Genomic DNA, 18,576 nt, shown 5'->3' with positions numbered 1-18,576 from the left:
AGTCTTGAAGCCAGTTATCTCATAGCCTATCACTGTACATAATATTGTCTATGCACTTCGTGCCGCGCTGCGAGCTTGTATATCTGTTATATTTGAAGGATGGAAACAGGTCAGAAAATCTAATGTTATTCCTGATATGAGTAGAGTGAAGAAAATATGTGCGGATAAATACTGTATAACTAGTAACATGTATGTTGTACATGAGGTAAAAATAGCAGCAGATGCAGATGTGTAAAGGTGCTGCTATAGCAACAACTAAGAATACTATGCTAAAACAGATATAGGACACAGGAAAGGTTAGTAGTCCTTCCATTGGTTAACCTTCTTTTATCGCAACAGTTTACAAATCTTGCTGCTGTGTAGTGTGTTAGCACATTGAGGTATTTATACCAGTATTTACAGGTATGGGAATTGTTTGTCGTTGGTCATGTTTTCAAACTCACTTGGGGTTTATGTATTTCCACCACATTTTGTAGTGTTGTTTTTTCTAGGAAATTTTGATTTTAGTTTTTGTCATAGTCTCTTGAATAGTTTTTATATAGTCACATTTTAGTCACCCGGAATGTTTTAGTGTTAGTCTAGTTCCAGTCGACTAAATAACATAAGATTTTAGTCGACTGAATCTAACATTTTAGTCATAATGACAGTTTTTACACCTGCTGAAAATAGCCGATCGATAAGCTCACTATGCTTGTAGATCGGCTATTTTCAGCAAACAATGCAACCGATTGTAAAATGACTTATACTGCATCTCTTGTCCACTAGTCCAACATTTTAGTCTAGTTTTTTTTTGCTGACGAAATTGTCAATTATATTTAGTCTTAGTTTTAGTCATCATTGCTTAGTTTTTAATTTAGTTTCCATTTAGTTTTCGTCAGTGGAAAAAGGTAGTCGACGAACATTTTTCGCCTTAGTTTTAGACGACGAAATCAACACAGGTGCGTAGTCTGTCTTCCCTTGGGAGTGGAGACTGTCTGTGGCGGGCCTTATGCCATTTTGGGCGGGAACCCCTTTTGGTGTTAGCATTATGTTATGCTTTAGACTAATAGAAAAATAGCAGATCTACAAGCTCAATAATTTAGAAAAATAGCAGATCTACAAGCTCATAGCGCGCCACCGAGTGGCGCGCTACGAGCTTGTAGGTCTGCTATTTTTGAGAAATCGAAGAACGGCTGAAACATAGCTTTTTCAGAAAACTGTCGGGATGTAGACATTTTTAGAATCTGATCTCAGGTCAGAATGGGTTATACTCTATTGGCAGGCACCAGTGTCACCAGTGTGGCATGACGGCCTGGCGACAGCCGGCAGTGTTCAGGCTTTGTTCAACAGTCTGATGGTCGCCAGGTGGAAACTGATGCCGCGGGCGTCTCCGGTTATTCATATTAGGCTTGTACAGTATCAACATACGGTATTACATTATATGAGAATGTATTTGGAAATGGAGGTATGATTTTCAATACGGTCAAACATACAGACACTCCTAGATATAGAATCATGAAAATATATCCATTTATAGCCACATACAAATGTATCTTATGACAGCAGATCAGCTTTAAATAACATTAATATTATTAATAATAATATTGTCTGTGTGTGTGTGTGTGTGTGTGTGTGTGTGTGTGTGTGTGTGTGTGTGTGTGTGTGTGTGTGTGTGTGTGTGTGTGTGTGTGTGTGTGTGTGTGTGTGTGTGTGTGTGCGTGTGCGTGTGCGTGTGTGTGTGTGTGCCAGTGGTCGAGGGAAGCGCTCTCCCAAGCAGAGGAAGAAGGAGCAGCTGAACGGCAGCCTGATGGACGCAGACAAAGACCACCTGATCTGCAACGAGAGCGACGCCACCTACAGGAGGTGTCCTGGTGTCAGCAACGTGGCCTACGTGGTGAGAGCATCACGCCATAATATAGCCGCTCATCTGATAACACTGTGGTTTTCAAACCCTTTTCAATGAATGTGATGATGTATGACCGTGAGATGGAGGGTGACTGATTTAAGCAGTCACACCTGGCCTGAGTCATACTAGAACTGCACTCAGAGCTGGGTGTGGCTGCGCACCTGTTGTGCATCATGGACTTGATCGAGGCACAACAGGTGCGCAGCCACACCCAGCTCTGAGTCCTGTTCTAGTATGACTCAGGCCAGGTGTGACTCAGTCATCCTCCATCTCACAATGACATTGATGTACGATGATAAGAGCGTCCCTCACTTCACTCGTGTGATTTTGTTACATGTTTTCCCATAATATTCCTTCTCTCCTAAACCATCCACAGTCGGACCCAGACCAGTGTCCCGGCGGGTCCCCTCTCCGGAGCCCCTCCCCCACCGACGACGTCTTCCTGGGCCCCTCCTGCTCCCCCCCGGGCCACGCCCCTCCCCCGCCCCCCTACATGCCCCCCCAGCCCTCCATCGAGGAGGCGCGGCAGCAGATGCACTCGCTGCTGGACAACGCCTTCGCCCTGGTGTCGCCCACCTCCCAGGGCGGCGGGGGCGGCAGCACGGCCGGCATCACGCTCCCGGGCGTCGGCGCCGGCCACAACGTGCCGGGCTCCAGCCCTCCGGCCCGAGGCCCGCGGCAGTGGGCCTACCCGGTCAGCCCTTTCTCTGGGGTGAGTCAGTGTGACCGCATGCAGCGTGGAACCTCCTGGGGGGCTTTTCCTTTACTGTTGGGGGTTCTAGAGTGAGGGAGATGTATGTATCGGTTTGGCCGTGTTGACAATTATGCAGATGATGTGTCCCAATTTTTAACCACAGGTCTGCATGCCGTATACCATACCTATTTTGGGGATGTTACAATATTTTTTTGTTTTACACGTCGTGCTACGTGTAAAAAATATCCTATTTTTTATCAATTGGTTATATAAAACAAAGTTCAATTCATGTGTATTTTATATTTACTTGCATTATATTTTCATATAAATTTAATTTAGAAATGTATCTACCAAAAAAGTTATTTAGCTTATTTTTTATTTATTTGTTTGCCTATACATTAAGCGAATTATATGTGCAATGAATAATCTCTAGATAATCTAACTACCGGTAATCCATTTTATTTAAAAAATTATAAAATTATAAAAGAAATATCGATTTCAATAAAATAATTGACCTTTGAAATTAAAAAGAAAACAGTGAAAATATGTGCAATACTGTTGTATGATGAAGTATACAATAGGGCTCAAGTGCTTAATCAGGTTAATTGATCTAACAGCGTCGATACAAAGAGATACGAATAATCGAAAAGGCAATGGACAGACTAAGAAGATGGATTGCAGTGTAGTGAGGTCTGAGCCTGAGGTCTGCGTTGTGCTTCACTGTCCCCAGGCTGCTCCTGTCCTCTCTCTCCCAGAACTGTTTTAATCATGTCCTCTTAGGAAACTAATCAGTTAAGGATCCCCCCATCTGTTACCCCCCCCCCCCCCCCATGTGTCGCGAAGACCCCAGTGACCTTCAGTAACTAGTCCACTCAGCCCTCTAAGACGCTCTCTGCGGTCATATGAATAAGCTAATAAGTAGTATAGATCTGTCCCTAGCACCTGAGATCCACACTGTTATGTTACTGTGTGGACTTTTCCTGGGGGCAAATAATTCAACCATGAATTGGTTACTATTGGTTAGACGGATTAATGGCACCAGACAGACCAAATGATAAAATGTAAAACCCATTGTTTAAAAATAAGTCATTAAACTCACCTAAAGGATAAGATATTAACTTAAGTTTCTCACAAGGAAAGGCCTGTTGTGTGAACTTGGAAAAATAGGAGATACACTACAGTAAGTTGCTTTGTTGCCACATAAGTCACAAAGCAGTGCATTCAAGCAAAGAAGATAAGTTTCTCAAAGGCTATAGACATGAATTGTTGGGGGGAAAATAGGAGATAAGATGCCTTTTTAACCTGAGTCTTAAAGCACCCATTGCATTCAAGCAAAGAACTATGAAATAATTTTCTGCCTTAATTGTCTAATCAAAGTTTCAGCCATTTTCAACACATTACCCTCAATGCCTTTTAAACCACTTACTATAAATTTAAATTCGTGCCTTAATAAATTAATAGTACCAGAAGGACTTTGGAGTGCTGGCTATTATTTACTTTGCGAGCGGCGCACCGGGCAAATGGCATTTATATAGACCGTGTGTGCTCGTTTTTGTTCCTATCTACATTCGATCAGCCAGTATTTCCCTCTACACCAAATCTCTTCACCGAAAAAAACAGAACAAGATCACAACACATTTCACTTTTCAGCAAATGTCCGACCCAGAATTGTGTTCATGTGTTTAACTTTACTGTCAGCATTATGACTTAGTCAGTGTGAACCTACATGTGTGATATAGCTGAGTGGTTAATGTGCACACCGGACACAAATGCCCTGAGTCCCCGGTTCGATTCCTGGCAGGCCAGAATGTTTACTGTCTTGTCATGTCTTTCCCTCCCCATATCCTCCACTATCATTATCAAATAAAGCAGTTGGTTCTCCAAGTGGAGTCCAGGGACCCTCAGTATGGACCCTCAAGGGTCTGTAACTCGGCGAAAGTACAAATGGAACCAAACAAACCTTTTACAGGTCTATTTGGTTCCATTCCATTTCCAGAACCACTGAAATAAATTAATAGCGTAAAATGCCTCAAAATTAGGCTCACAAAAACAACAACAACATATTAGTCATATAAAGTGCACCTGGCAGGATGTTTACTCCTGCCTGGAGTGGAAAGGAGAACGCTAGACTGAACATTCCTCATGGCACTTGGCAGCTATAAAAGCCATTTGCAATTTTGCACTGCTTTATCAGGTTCACTGCTTTGACTAGTTGTGAAAGGTCAGTTAAGGCCCCAAAGTTGCCCGTTTATTTTAAGGTCAAAACTGTACAGAGAGGCTGGCTCTTCAAGTACTGTATATCGCCGTATCAGTATCTTGAATATTCGGTTTTCACTGATTGTTGTGTTGTGTTGTTCTCACAGAGGTACGGTGACATGGGACTGTCCCCTCCCTCGGTCCATGGCCTGCTACAGAGGTGAGCCAAATGACAAGACAATATTTAAGGAACTAATGTTGCATGCATGAATGAATGAGTTAGTTAATTCACATTTGCCACTATTTCCTCATCCATCAGAATGGTTTTACTGTACATCGATCACTGTGGCCTGATTTCTACCACTGTACATGGGAGGGGGGAGGGGTGATGTCTGTCTGGGCCTCATGAATTATTGGAGAGGAATCATATTTATTTTATCACTCTAATGGATGCCAGAACTGGTCCCTTTACCGGTCCCATAAAAGGTAGACGGTTTTGCGCGCGCATGTGTGTGTGTCCACGTGCGTGTGTGCATGCGTGTGTGTGTGTGGCTTTATACACTTTATATCCACACAGCGCCATCAAATTGTCCATTTTCTCAGGAAACTGAGGAAACTTTCCCTTCAAGTTTAAATAAACTTGAGATTAGAACGCCATGGTGCCGGCACTGGGTTAAATCTACATTGAATAACAGAAAGGGATCATTCTGTTAATTATGAAATAAATATTGGTTAATGCATCATTTACATTTAAAATATTCTTGGACTAGCATGAGCCTTTTAAATGGCAGCCATTGACACAACTATCTGTACACCGATATTTCACAGGTGTTACCAATGATAGCCTACAAATTAAATGTATACAACTGGATAGTATGCTGGGCACGACCGGGCCATTTGAGAGTCCAAACGGAAGTACCGCCCAAGGAAATGACGTAGACGCTTTAAATATCTGTTTACATTGTCCGTGAATGAAACAAATGTTGTGATACTTTCTGGGGGACATACGGAAGTCCCACCTCGATAGCCACTCTTTGCATTAGGTCGTGACCAGGCTTTTCTCCTTGGAGTCATGAGTAAACTCAGAGGATAACATGGGAACAAGGCTAATATAACTGTTCAATGACATCATGTATTTGTTGTTCTTCCAGACAGGGCCTGGGTACCAGCAGCTTCCCTCCCCTGGGAGAGTCAACAGGTTCTGGGGATCAGCTCCAGGCAGACAGTCTGTACACCAGGGCCCTGTACTCTGAAGAGCTGTCCTCCTCTGCCAGGCCACGGCCTGTAGGGGGCACTACAGGTACAATAACACAGTGATACTCAAACCTTTTCTTTTTTAAAGGCTTTTTGCCTTTATTGATAGATCACAGTAGACAGGAAACGGGGAGAGAGATGGGGTGGGAAAGACACACAGTAAAGCTCGTCTGGATTGGGACTCGAACCCGCGAATCAATCAATCAATCAAAAACACTGTCCTGCTGGATTACCAGCCAAGGTCGTGTCTACATCTACACCTCTCAGCCATTATAAAATGCAAGGCAAACTGCGACCTCTAGTGGCTTATTGCTGTAGTTTACAATGTTGTTGCTATCAGGTGGAAACCTACTACCAGACACTGGACATCTGTGTTCGTGGATCTAATGTATATACTGTAGTCACAGGCTCCTATTAATACGTTTAATTCGTAAAGATTTATAAAACTCACAGACACTAGACACACTTAACAATGTTCACTTAAATATATATTTTTAAACAGCAATAATAGTGTTGTGACCTTAATGTAGATTGTCTATAGGCACAATCAAAATCAAATCAAATACAAAATGTATGTGATGATCCCTGACAACTCTGTGTGTGTGTGTGTGTGTGTGTGTGTGTGTGTGTGTGTGTGTGTGTGTGTGTGTGTGTGTGTGTGTGTGTGTGTGTGTGTGTTTGTGTGTGCGTGCATTCGTTCGTTCGTTCGTTTGTGTGTCCAGGGGCCCAGATCCATCATCTAACACAGGTGGGCTTGCCCGGTCGTCTCAACGGTTATCCACCAGGGGTCAGCAGAGCGCCCCCTGGTGGCTGGGACCACTACCATGACGACTACTCCAGAACTGCAACTGACAGAGACGCAGTGAGTCTACAAACAATCCTCACTGTATTTCTGCTGTCCACACTCAAAACTTTATTTTATTCCAGTCACACAACCCTTAGATTGAATTTAGAACATATATTTATTCATTCCCTGTAGGATGAGCCAAATAGAACGGCAGTGAATTAATTAAGACCCCAGCGGGGGGGGGGGGGGGGGGGGTCTAGAAACAGAGCCTACAGGTGGACTGGGGAGGCAGAACTTAATGGGCAGCAGATTAGCAGCAAGCAAGGCAGGGAGGCAGCAGTGACGCATAGCAAAGCAGAAGAGAGGCCAGGAATGAGCAAGTATAGGCAGAGAAGTTTAAATTGCCGCTCTGATCAGGCATATGTCTGACTAGTCAGCTGATCAGGCAAAGAGTGCATATGTCTGACTAGTCAGCTGATCAGGTAAAGAGTGCATATGTCTGACTAGTCAGCTGATCAGGTAGAGAGTGCATATGTCTGACTAGTCAGCTGATCAGGTAAAGAGTGATATATAGTTAGATTCTTTATTTTTGTGTCATGCACCCAAGGCGCCCAGCCCACATGGACTTATATGACACACCATACAGATCATTGCTTCAATATTGCATTGTGTACAAGAAACTTGTTGGTTTGTTTTTTACACGAACAAAACATTCTGCCTTTTTCCCCCACGTTTTGCATAAAAAGTCTGCTAAAGCAAAAATACCTTTCCTAAAACAAAATTCCAGTTTTTCATATAACCAGAAAAGGTTAGCACAGATGGTTGTCATTTTACAAAATAATACATGTCTTAATTCTTCATATAATGGGCAGTAAAACAAAAAAAATATTTAATTTTCAATTTCTTTCAAATCACACACTAGACACACTCTGTCCTCCTCATCAGTACCAATGAATCTACCCGTTTCTAAAGCTAATGGTAAGGTCCCAGAATGCAGCTGTGCACAAAAAGATCTCTGACTTTTGGATATATTTTGTGTAACATAAGGTTCAGGGCCATAATTATTTTTAATAAGACGATCTGTTCTTAGTTTTGGTTTGTACCATAAATCAACAGCCAAACTCTCCTTATACCCAAGGAACATATAGTTCTGTATTTCATGAATATTACAGCATAGTCTATTTAAATAAATAAATGATTAATTATTCTTAAAGAATAAAGACTTTGCTTCATTGGCCCAGGGGTAACCATTAGAAATGTCCCAGTTAAAAATCTTTTTGGTTAGTCTGTCATCGGACATATTAACAAGTCTATTCCAAAGTCTCAACATCTCACCTTTGTGTCTGACATTTACGGGCATCCATCCCATATCTCTGCTAATAGCCAAGATAGGCGTGAGCTTATGAAGAGTGCATAATATGCACTCTTCATAAGTCAGACATATTATGTCTGATCAGGTAAAGAGTGCATATGTCTGACTAGTCAGCTGATCAGGTAAAGAGTGCATATGTCTGACTAGTCAGCTGATCAGGTAGGCGCGCTCTTTTGAGTAGTCTGCCTGAACTAGCTAGCTACGCAGGCTGCGCATCATTCAATTGGTTGATTTGATACATATGCTTTATGTTTATCGATTACCTGTGTATATTTTGTCTGTAAGCCTATTTCATCTTTCATGTTTTCTATGCTCAGTGATTTTGTCTTCTGCAGAGCAGTGGTTATCAAATATTTTTTATCATAAGGATCCTCAAATTGATATGTATATTTGACCACGAGTACCCATCTGAAAGTATTTTGTGAAAGGGAACCCCATGTTTTAAACATTTTCAAAAAGAATATTCAAAAATGTAAAAATAAATAAATAATTATTATAGAATCCCACATCTCTCAACACATCCCAACAGGACGCATTGTGAGATTCTAGAGGATTTCTTTATGCCATTTTGGTCTCCGAACCCCACTTTGAGAACCACTGCACTCTCTTATTCTAAGTTCTCCTTTTAGTTCTATCGATCATGTCTGTTTTTTCCTTCCTTTTTCTTCCCCCGTCTTTCTCTTCGCCATCTCTCCCGCGCTCTCTCTCCCCTGGCGGGCCTTCAGTTCCTGGGCTACCCTGACTACTCGCCCCCTTCTATCTTCCAGATGCCCAGGAGTGGCGGTCTTAGGGAGCCCTCGGCACCCCCTGCCCACCTCGAACCCCCCGGGTTGGGCTATCCATCGCCCCCCGATCCCATGGACACCTCCCCGCCCACCCACTCCTCGGCCTCCCTCATCAAGGCCATCAGGGAGGAGCTAATGCGTCTCTCCCAGAAGCAGGCGGCGGTGCCTGGCTACCACAGCTGAGGCGGTATAGCTCAGTTTCCCCCCCTGCCCGCCCCCCTCCTCCCTCCAGTCATGCCACTGCGCCTACCCGCCTGCTTCATCATCTCTAGAGCTTTAGCAGTGATACTTCCCATGGAAGTCTCTCGATTTGTGTACAATGAAAAATAATCTTAAGACTGAAACGGAAGTTGGACGATATTTGGAGATAACAGACCTGGTGCCGGAACCGATTTTTGAGTGCTAAGCGAACGGCCCCCCATGGCGATTAGTAGGACTTCTCGACTGGGCTGCGACCGGAAAAGACACTTTCTGTGTTCGGAAATAGCCTCATGGAATTTTAGACCCCTATACACGTTGTTGTACGTCAAATATCGAAAATAGAAGATCTACAAGCTCGTAGATCGGCTATTGTCACCGAATGTTGGCCCGTTTTTGCCGGATGTTTGACTGTTGACGACAGAATAGGGACGCTAGGGTTCGTGTGGTTAGCGGAGAAAGAGTTCATTGTGACAGGCCTGTGACATGAAGAACAATGTGAACTGTATACTTCGGACCGTTTGGAGATGAGGTGAGGTGAGATGTCCGTGACCCAGGCAGCCCTGCTTCCGTTCCCACACGTCAGCGTGGACCGGTGGGAAAGACCTCTGCCAAAACCCGGCCACCGTGTGGATCTGTGGACTTCCCCTGGAGTTAAATAATTTAGTTTGTACTACTTGGTGGTGTTGCTTCTACAATCCTCTCATTGGATCACATCACTGCCCTCTCGTTGCAGACAGAACTACTAACGGCTTTAGCGTTTGTCGTTGTTTTTTGGCTGCGTCATCAGCAACACCTAATGGCTGTCAATTTCCGATTCTCTCTCCCGTGTTAGCACGCATTATTTCGGGTCACTTTGAAAAGCTTTGAACGGCATCACGCCAGATACTTTTATTATCGGCTGCCTGGTGCTACATCACATGTTCTGCAATATGAGCCACGATATGCCTTGACACTGTGATCCAGTTCAGCTGGCCCTACAGAGAGGTCAAAGTTCACAGCCAGCCAGCCAGTTAATTCAACGACAAAGGGGCAGACCATAATACGCAGTACCTGTTTTGTTTTTTTTTCTTTAATAGTAGCACAGTTATTTGTAATTTTGTTGCTTGTGATCCAATATCACGCAACTAAGGGTGTGTTCGGAAATACGATCTAGAGAGCGCTGGAGTGATCTCTCGTCGTTCGCAAATTGAAAGCATTCGGTGTGTTACCGACCAGTCGGACCGAAAAGCAGGGTTGCCCCGTGCATCATTCTGAAAATTGGAGGAGGAAGTGATTGCAAAGTGTGATGGTTGCAACTTGTTTTGGTATTCTAATCTAGACAATATTCAACATGCATTTGGGCTGCCCGCTGCCTGCCTTATACTGTAGGTGTAGGCTCTGTAGTTTAGAGTCCCAAGCCCGACGGAACTTTGTTGCGTGTCACTCCCTGACGCTTTCATATCTTCAGTACACTGAAAAAATATAATAGTATCCAACATGCATTTATTTTATGTAACTAAACAGCTAATAAACATGTTTAGATACGGAATTAAATTAATCATTTTCACCTTTCCTCTGACCAGAGCACTCTAAAATCGGACCAGATTCTCAGAGCTTATTTTCGAACACACCCAAGTTCAGATTGAGTTGATATCTCTGCCCCTTTGGCTTTATGTGTTTTTGGTTGACACTCTTGACACTTAAGATCCAACGGTCTGGTACTTAATTGTTTATTGATGGACAGTTGATACCAGAAGTCTTGCCGGACACACAGTGAACCAGTGGCCTTGAAACAACACGTATGTAACTTAAAACGTGACTTGCGTTAAAATGTATTATTGGTTATGGAAACACAAAGAAGTTTGGCTGCGGAAGTGAAATCGATATTATACTTGACATGGTGTGTACTGCACTGTACTGTACCCGGTATTTGGTTGCAATAGGCTATATGCACATACGCCACTTCCGGACCTCTTCAGACTTCCTTCACAGGTGTTACCGATTATAATAATTAAGGCTCTCTCAAACACTGCATCCAGACAGTGGAGTCACGAAGATGCCAAAAGCCGTGAGTGGCAGGCGTCTCTTCCAGGTTTTTACACTCGTGGCTTTTGGCATCTTCGTGACTCCACTGTCTGGAAGCACCCAAACAGAGTGAGCTGGGTGCTGCTATTGTGCATGAAACACCAGTGGGTTTCAAAGTGCTCTTCAGTGGGTTTCAAATGCCCCCCTACAGGCGTGTAACTCTGAGTGTGTACCATTTAATGTACACTCTCAGAGTTATGGGGGTCCTTGAAATTAAAACGTTTGAGAACCACTGTACACAAAATGGAACAGAGCCTTAAACAGTATTTTCAAAATGGCGTATTTGCATAGAGCCTATTCGATGCACTGGCAGTATGCACGCTCCTTGGTGTTAGCTCAGGTCTTTCATAATGAGGTTCTTACTGGTCACATCACCAACATGTTTTGGTTTCATGGGTCCCATAGATCAGTGGTCCCCCCCCCCCCCCCCCCCCCCCCACACACACACACTGATCAGCACTTGAAATTGTAGGAGTTGAGGCATAACATTTAGTTTAACGTGAAATAGCAGATCTACAATCACAGTGCCTTGTTGTGCATTGTGAGCTTGTAGATCGGCTATTTTCACAATGTTTGCATCTTTCTTATATAATTTGACAATTTGGCCAATATTTGACCAGTGTTTATACTATAGTTTATTGATTACCTTTGATGCAGTAAAGGTCCCTGCACACTGCTGCGTTTTTCTGATTTTTAGCAGCGTTTTTCTGCCAGTTGGTTTTCTGAAAAACGCGTCCTGTCTGCAAGGACCTTAATGGTCTTTTTTTCTTCTCTTTCTTCGTTTTTTTCCTTTTTTTTAATCAAAAATGTCTTAAAAGTCCATAAATTGACACTTCACTGTCATCTGGGGACCAAAATCACGTGGGGACCCCTAGGGTCTCGACCCACAGGCTGAGAACCAATGGCATAGATGAGCTGTTGTTTGATACTGTAGTCTATACGGTGCTGCGTTGCTACTTGGCTATCGTGTCATGACTCTTTAGTCGACTGGTTAACGTACGTGCCATTGGAATGGGGAACCCGGGTTCGCCTCCCGGCCGAGGCTACATTGGTGGCAGCGGTGGGTGAGGAAAATAATTTCTCTGTACCTTTTCATGAAGAACGGAGTCATGGTCGAGGTGGTCTCTTGCACATTGAAACATATTGAATGTGTTCAGCGCAGTATTCATAAGGTATTTACAGCAGTGTTCAGCTCAGTGAGGCAGAAAGTAATACAACAATGTACTGTATTGTTGACAGTATGGTCGTGTATCCACCAAAGCCTTTTTTCCCCCTGGCTGAAAATTCTCCGACATTCTTTCAGAATGCTTGTCCAAACCTCCAGAATTGAAAATATTTAGATATTTACATTAGCAGACGTGAACGCACAGCAGAAAATAGAAAATAGACCCTCAGTACAGTCAGTAGCCTCATCATCACACTGCTGGCGTTTCCCGCATAAACAATTCAAAACACACAGTAGGAAAAAATGTCTGGGTGGACACAGCTGCGAATGGTTTACTACTTCTTCCACTAAACTTTATGTGCTTTTCAAATTTCTCTGAAATGACCTTGCCTCATGTTTTTTTTTTAATGTTCTCCTTAAATGTGTCTGTTTTAAAATCTTTTTAGGTTACCTCTAATTGACATGAAGCCCTGCTCATATTGTGATGCTTTGGGGTCTGAAGTGGTATTTAAAATGAAATAAAAGAGAAACCTATTGACTTTTTAATGGAGGATTTGTACAGTTTTTTTGTGCAGTGACTCTAAAGAGGTATTAGGTGATTCTGAAATGTTTTGTTTTCCTTACACAAGCACCAAATTAATGTTTGTCAGTGAAGTAAAAACAATAAGAAAGAAACTCCTACTGCTACTGACTATTGCCTAAAGAGTTGTAGTCTTGTAGATCGGCTATTTTTGGTCCATGCCTGCACGACACCACTTGATCGTTGCTGTCGTGCAGAAACTTAGAATCTTATCTAATGTAAGTTATATTTTTCTTTTGTAAATTAGACACTAGCCTACTTTACTACAGTGTGATACAAAACCATCAAACTTAGTAGATCTACAAGCTCAAAACGCAGCGCAAAGTGACACATTTTGAGCTTGTCCATCTGTTGCTTTTGCTATTTTAGAATTTGAATCCCAAAAAGTAACAGTTTTGGACATATATTGACAGCCCCTAATTTGTACTTTTTTTTTTTAGATAATACAGTAGAGGTTTTATGTTACTGGTGTTGGTACAGTCAGCCTGGCTATCAATACCACAATCAAAACCTCTATAAGATATTAAATTTTGAAAGGGCATTATCACTGCATGTCAGCAACTATTCCTAAAAAAAAAAGTTTAGTAGTGTTGGCGCCATCTAATGGCTGAGAGCAGGATTTGCCTAAATGTACATTTGGCATTTTCCAAGATTATCAGAAAGTGGTTCTCAAACGTATTACTTTTGGTTCCATTTGTACACTCAAGAGTTACATCCTCAGGAACCCAGATTCCACTTTGAGAACCTCTGCTCTTCTAAAACAGAATCCAAATATGGAATAGTGCCATCTTTTGTCCTGTAAAATAGTTCTGCTGATTGGATAAACTTGGTATCAGCCTGAAAATGCCCTTTCCTTTTAGAGCTGGAGAGGTCTACTACATGCTCGGACTGATAAATTAGTTTACAAACACCTGCCAGAGATGACTGGATTAATTTATATTCCTGCTCCACACCTCAGAGGAAAATATTGTACTACAGTTGACAGGTTACGCATCATTAAGATTAATATCACAAGCTCACAATGTGTCGCTTACCTTACTTATGTCACTCAGGAAAATCATATTTCCGTAATGAGACCTTTGCTCGTTTGCTGCTTACATTGTCTGAGCACCTGGCAATTATCTCTGGTTGTCAACCCCAATTCAAATACTTTAACCTCTGAGCAAAATGCCTTTAAATATTTGTATTATTTGCCCTTTACTCTCAGACATACACAAGTCTGAGGTTTAGATTACTTATACTTCAGACACTAAGCCATATTTAAAGAGAACTGCTGAAACCCCTGATCAAACATTAAAAGGCTGCAAATAAAATAACACAGAATTTTAATGAGAATATAAAACAATGATTATTTACATATTTACACAGGAATTTATAACAAACACTCAATTTGAATGGAAATATAAAACAATGATTCACATATTTACACAGGAATTTACCAAATCTAAATTTACAAAATTGAAATAAAACATTTAAATGGATTAAAGAAATGTAATATAATGGCACAAATCTTTGAATATATATTCTTTCACAGCAAATGTTTTTAACTCTTCTTTGCTTCTGGGGGTCCTGGAACAACATATGTTCAGATGGGGGTCCACGGCCAAATACAGATCATTCCGGGGATCCTTGACATGACAACCATGACAACCCATTTAGTCCGAAGAATGTTTGGACTAAATGTGTTGACTGCAACTCGGGGAGGAGGGCGATCTCCATCTGCTTGCTCCTGACAGCCTAGGTGGAGAGGGTACATTTGCATTAGTATACATCTACAGCAGGGGTCTTCCAACATTGTTCAGTGGCAGATTAAACTTTCATAGATTACAAACTTGTTTAACACCATCAGTGTTGTAAATGTTTGATTTTCTTCACCTTCACATTAACTTGTGGATTTGACCACGTATACCCTCAATAGAAAACTTTGCGTTGGCTCTGAACTTTATCTTTTTCCCCCTCTACACGAAACCTTTGCAGAAAAAAGCCGATCCACAAGCTACCAACGCCTCGCAGTGGGAGGCCTTGTGAGCTTGTAGCTCAGCTTTGTCCCCTTCAAAATAGGAAGGCTATGGTTGAAGTTTTTTTTGTTTTTAAATATTGAAAGTATCCCACAAAGATTTGGCAGTCTCCCTTGATCTACAGTATTTAATCATCCCCATCGTTCTCCACTAAATTCCAAATACTTTTAACCAACTCACCCTGAACGCTGTTTTCCCCCCGTTGGCGACAAGCACATTTTTGACCATCTGCTGCATGATCGGCTTTAGGTGAGCCTCGTCGTATGTGGTGTAGTACTTTTCTGTACGAGTCTGCAACACATGAAGCAAAAACGAATTAGAACTAAGACAAACCGTCATTCTAGACATCTGTAGCCTACTATTATAAGCACACATCCACGTCCCGACATCAGTTCTGTTCAACTCACCCATGGCAGGCCATCCAGCAGCGTCTGCGAGAGGCAGAGGGAAGCAGCCGAGATCTCAGAGGGCCGGTAGTGAACCATCTCGTAATCGAGGAGTGTCAACTCCATCAGATACTTGGCCAGTGCGTGGATCTTCATAGTAGTCTAGAACAGAGTAACAGACAAACACTATTTAAAAGCCTGCTTGTATATGAAATGCCAAATATAAAAACATCAGTCATATCCAGATTAGAATTGGGTTTTTTTTAAGCGGAAAACGCAATTTCTGAAGCCTGATCGACCGGTGAGGTCATTTATAATCCACTTATAAGGCTTCATAACACTAGTTATAAATGTCAGTCATGCAGGACAACTTCTAGAAGTTCTAAAATGTTCCAAGTGCTGGTGATAATGCAGTAAAGACTTACAAATCTGCTGTTCTGCAGAGCTTATAATGTATTATGACCAGCACTTGTTACAGAGTTTCCCTACATTGCGGCATTGATACTATGACTGAAGTTTGTGAACAGAAACTCACGTTTGCAGCCTTGGAAGCTCTCCTTAGGAAGTGCGGCGGCAGTGGTCTCCCCAGCTCAAAGTTGAGGGCCCTCAGCATCACCTGCTCCATCCGTCTAATCTGAGCGGGTGTGAAGGCGTTGTCTGTGAGCCGGGCAAAGTCCCGGACCGTTGGGGCGCCTCCTCTCGTTGACTCGTACTTTGAGGCGAGCAGCATGGCAGTGACACCAACAAGCTGCAGCTTCGTTCGTGAAACCGGCTGAACCTGTAATAAATACACAACAAATTAAAAATAATCAAATGGCAAAACACAAGAGAAGATAAAAATATGCAAACAAATGTGTAAATTGCCCTTACCTGCAGAAAACGATCCAAGATGGCAACTGTTAGATACAGTGTCTCCTGTAGAACACTGAATGAACATTCAATCAACAATGAATGCACCTGGATCAGCCAGTCGATTAGGCGAGCTCTCATGTGTGGCATTATGTCGTAGCCCTTCATGTACCCGGGTCGCACAGCCTGACGTACCTGTACAAACAAAATATGTCATTACACTCCTGCAAGACACCAGGTCACATCATGGAATACAACACTCACACCATAACATGCTCACCCAGGGTCAAATCTGGCAAACTCACCACCAGGTATTCCTAAACATTAACCTCAGTAAATCTATAGCTAAACCCAACATTATTCCAAAATGTAACCTCAGTAAAACTATGCCGTCTCTAAACTTATTCGTAACCTTAACCTCAGTAAAACGAATACAAGAACCGCTGGGGAGAGCGGTCCGTAGGAAAATGGGGCGAGTGTGTTTTGGGTCGAGCATTCCAGGTACCACATAAAAAAGAAAAGTGTCTCTGGCACCACGTACCTCTAGATCCATTAGGTATGCATAGATGTCTTTCACATATTCAGAACATAGCTCGGGCATGTCTGAGTCCCCTGCATCAATGTCCATCAACCATGTCTGCGGATCATCAACATGCGCAGGTTCTGGAACAGGAGAAGGAGCAACTTGAGGAAGTGGCTGTGCTGGCTTAACAGCTACTTTGGGTTTCTTCTTCAAAGACTTGGTCACTCCATTCCTCTGAGAAAGACAACAAATATATATAAGAGATTAAAACTTCTCTTCTTCAGGGTTAAACTGTAAAAATATTTAAAATTGATAGGTTAGTCATTTGTATATTTAAGTTATTTGTCATAACATGCCCAGTGCATATGTTAATTTCATTCACATGTTCAATGTCACACATTTGCATTGTTAATCCGATTATTTGTATTGACTCTTGATCATCAACTACAGTAAAACTACCAGGAGTGCAAATGGACCCTTTACAGTAGGTGTGTAACTAGTGTACATGCAATGCAGTGCAGACAAGCAACAAAAAAAAACTCACCTGTAGGTACTCCAGGGTCACAGCCCTTGTCCACACCTTCCTATCCAGAATCAGCTCTGCAGTGTCACACTGCAGTGTGTCTACATAGGTGGTGGACCTCTTTCTTCTCCTGGCTGCACGTCTCCTGATGACAGGCATGCTGATGGAGCCAATCGACTTCCTCTCCACGCCCCTCCACTGTTCAGTTAAAAAAAGAAAAGTGTTTTTCCAAATTAAAAGGCAAGTTACATTTATTTATACATGTGCTTAATTCATATTTAGAAAATGTTTCAGGTGTCAATAATTTCTGAGATGATGGAATGGATGATGGTCATGGAAGGGGAACCTTCTGAAAGCGTCATGGGCAAAGATAATCAACTTCAAAATCTAAAAAGAACGACAAAACGGTCAAAATGACCTCTCAGACATGAACAGAAAGTTTTAAATCTGAACGCTTATGTAGACATTAACGTTGAAAGTAACACGGTGCGCAAAACACATAGGCAATACAGAGTGAAGTTCCATTAGACGAGCGCCGTGGACCGGTGACTGGACTGGGAGCACATCTTAACGGTTTGCTCATGAGAGAACCAGCCTCAGAAACTATAACTCTATGGACGGAGACGAGGGAACAGATTGCCCATACACGATAACAACGACACATTATGCTACAGGACCGGTTGTTGTAGAATGTAGATAGTATTTTTTCCCACGACAAACATGACCGTTGAGTTGAACGACGCCGGCATTACATTGTTACATTCAAATAAAAAAAAGCCACAACGAGTCGAGAGGTCTTCCCACGACAAAACATGACCGTTGAGTTGAACGACGCCGGCATTACATTGTTACATTAAAATAAAAAAAGCCACAACTAGTCGAGAGGTTTTAAACACGGCCTAGCTTAGACGCGGTGGGACCTACTACTTGCCTGGTCGATGTGACGGTGGAGTTCAGGGTCGTGGACGCTGATCCTCTTGGTCCCCTTTCTGGAACGTCCTGCACTTCCCAAGGAAGATAGCACGTTGATCACCTGGATGATGGCGTACCGCGGCATGCTGTAGCAAGGAGAGAGGGGGGGGGGGGACTAGAGAACCGGCGAGAGAACTGAGAGAGATGTGTTCGAAATCTGGCTGAAAACGTTAAAATCTTTTGGAAAATAAACAAAGGTTTCAATCAATAAATCAATCAAATTCCGATGGAGTTAGGAGTTGGTTCGTTGTAGGTTGGTTGTAGCTTGTGTGAGATGTGATGAAGAGCAAAGAGTAAATGCGTCTGAGTCCGATCAAGGTTT

General features: G+C 42.5%; 2 protein-coding genes across 4 annotated transcripts in view; one reads left to right on the top strand and one right to left on the bottom strand.

The window, feature by feature from the left end:
• The window catches only part of LOC308313788 (UPF0606 protein KIAA1549-like), a 70,339-nt gene extending 57,406 nt beyond the window's left edge, over nt 1–12,933 (top strand). For all 3 annotated transcript variants that reach the window (XM_080761098.1, XM_080761096.1, XM_080761097.1), the window contains 6 exons: nt 1,729–1,873; nt 2,262–2,597; nt 4,943–4,995; nt 5,927–6,075; nt 6,752–6,891; nt 8,956–12,933. In XM_080761098.1, coding sequence (XP_080617224.1) covers nt 1,729–1,873; nt 2,262–2,597; nt 4,943–4,995; nt 5,927–6,075; nt 6,752–6,891; nt 8,956–9,156 — 1,024 coding nt within the window. In that variant the 3' untranslated portion in view covers nt 9,157–12,933. The remainder of the gene's footprint in view (nt 1–1,728; nt 1,874–2,261; nt 2,598–4,942; nt 4,996–5,926; nt 6,076–6,751; nt 6,892–8,955) is intronic.
• Nucleotides 12,934–13,912: 979 nt separating this feature from the next.
• On the bottom strand, nt 13,913–18,339 carry LOC308314421 (G2/mitotic-specific cyclin-B2-like; the record flags this gene model as incomplete). Its single annotated transcript, XM_080762053.1, has 9 exons — nt 13,913–13,955; nt 14,674–14,720; nt 15,182–15,292; nt 15,409–15,549; nt 15,923–16,165; nt 16,258–16,431; nt 16,778–16,993; nt 17,304–17,480; nt 18,214–18,339. The coding sequence occupies 9 exons, from the start codon at nt 18,337–18,339 to the stop codon at nt 13,913–13,915; spliced, it is 1,278 nt and encodes a 425-aa protein (XP_080618179.1).
• Between the last annotated feature and the right edge of the window lie 237 nt (nt 18,340–18,576).

The sequence above is a fragment of the Protomyctophum bolini genome, assembly GCF_963924005.1.
Source record: "Protomyctophum bolini genome assembly, chromosome: 4".
NCBI classification, from domain to species: domain Eukaryota; kingdom Metazoa; phylum Chordata; class Actinopteri; order Myctophiformes; family Myctophidae; genus Protomyctophum; species Protomyctophum bolini.
Note: the sequence above shows the minus strand (reverse complement) of the source record. Positions and strands in the feature narration are given on the sequence as shown.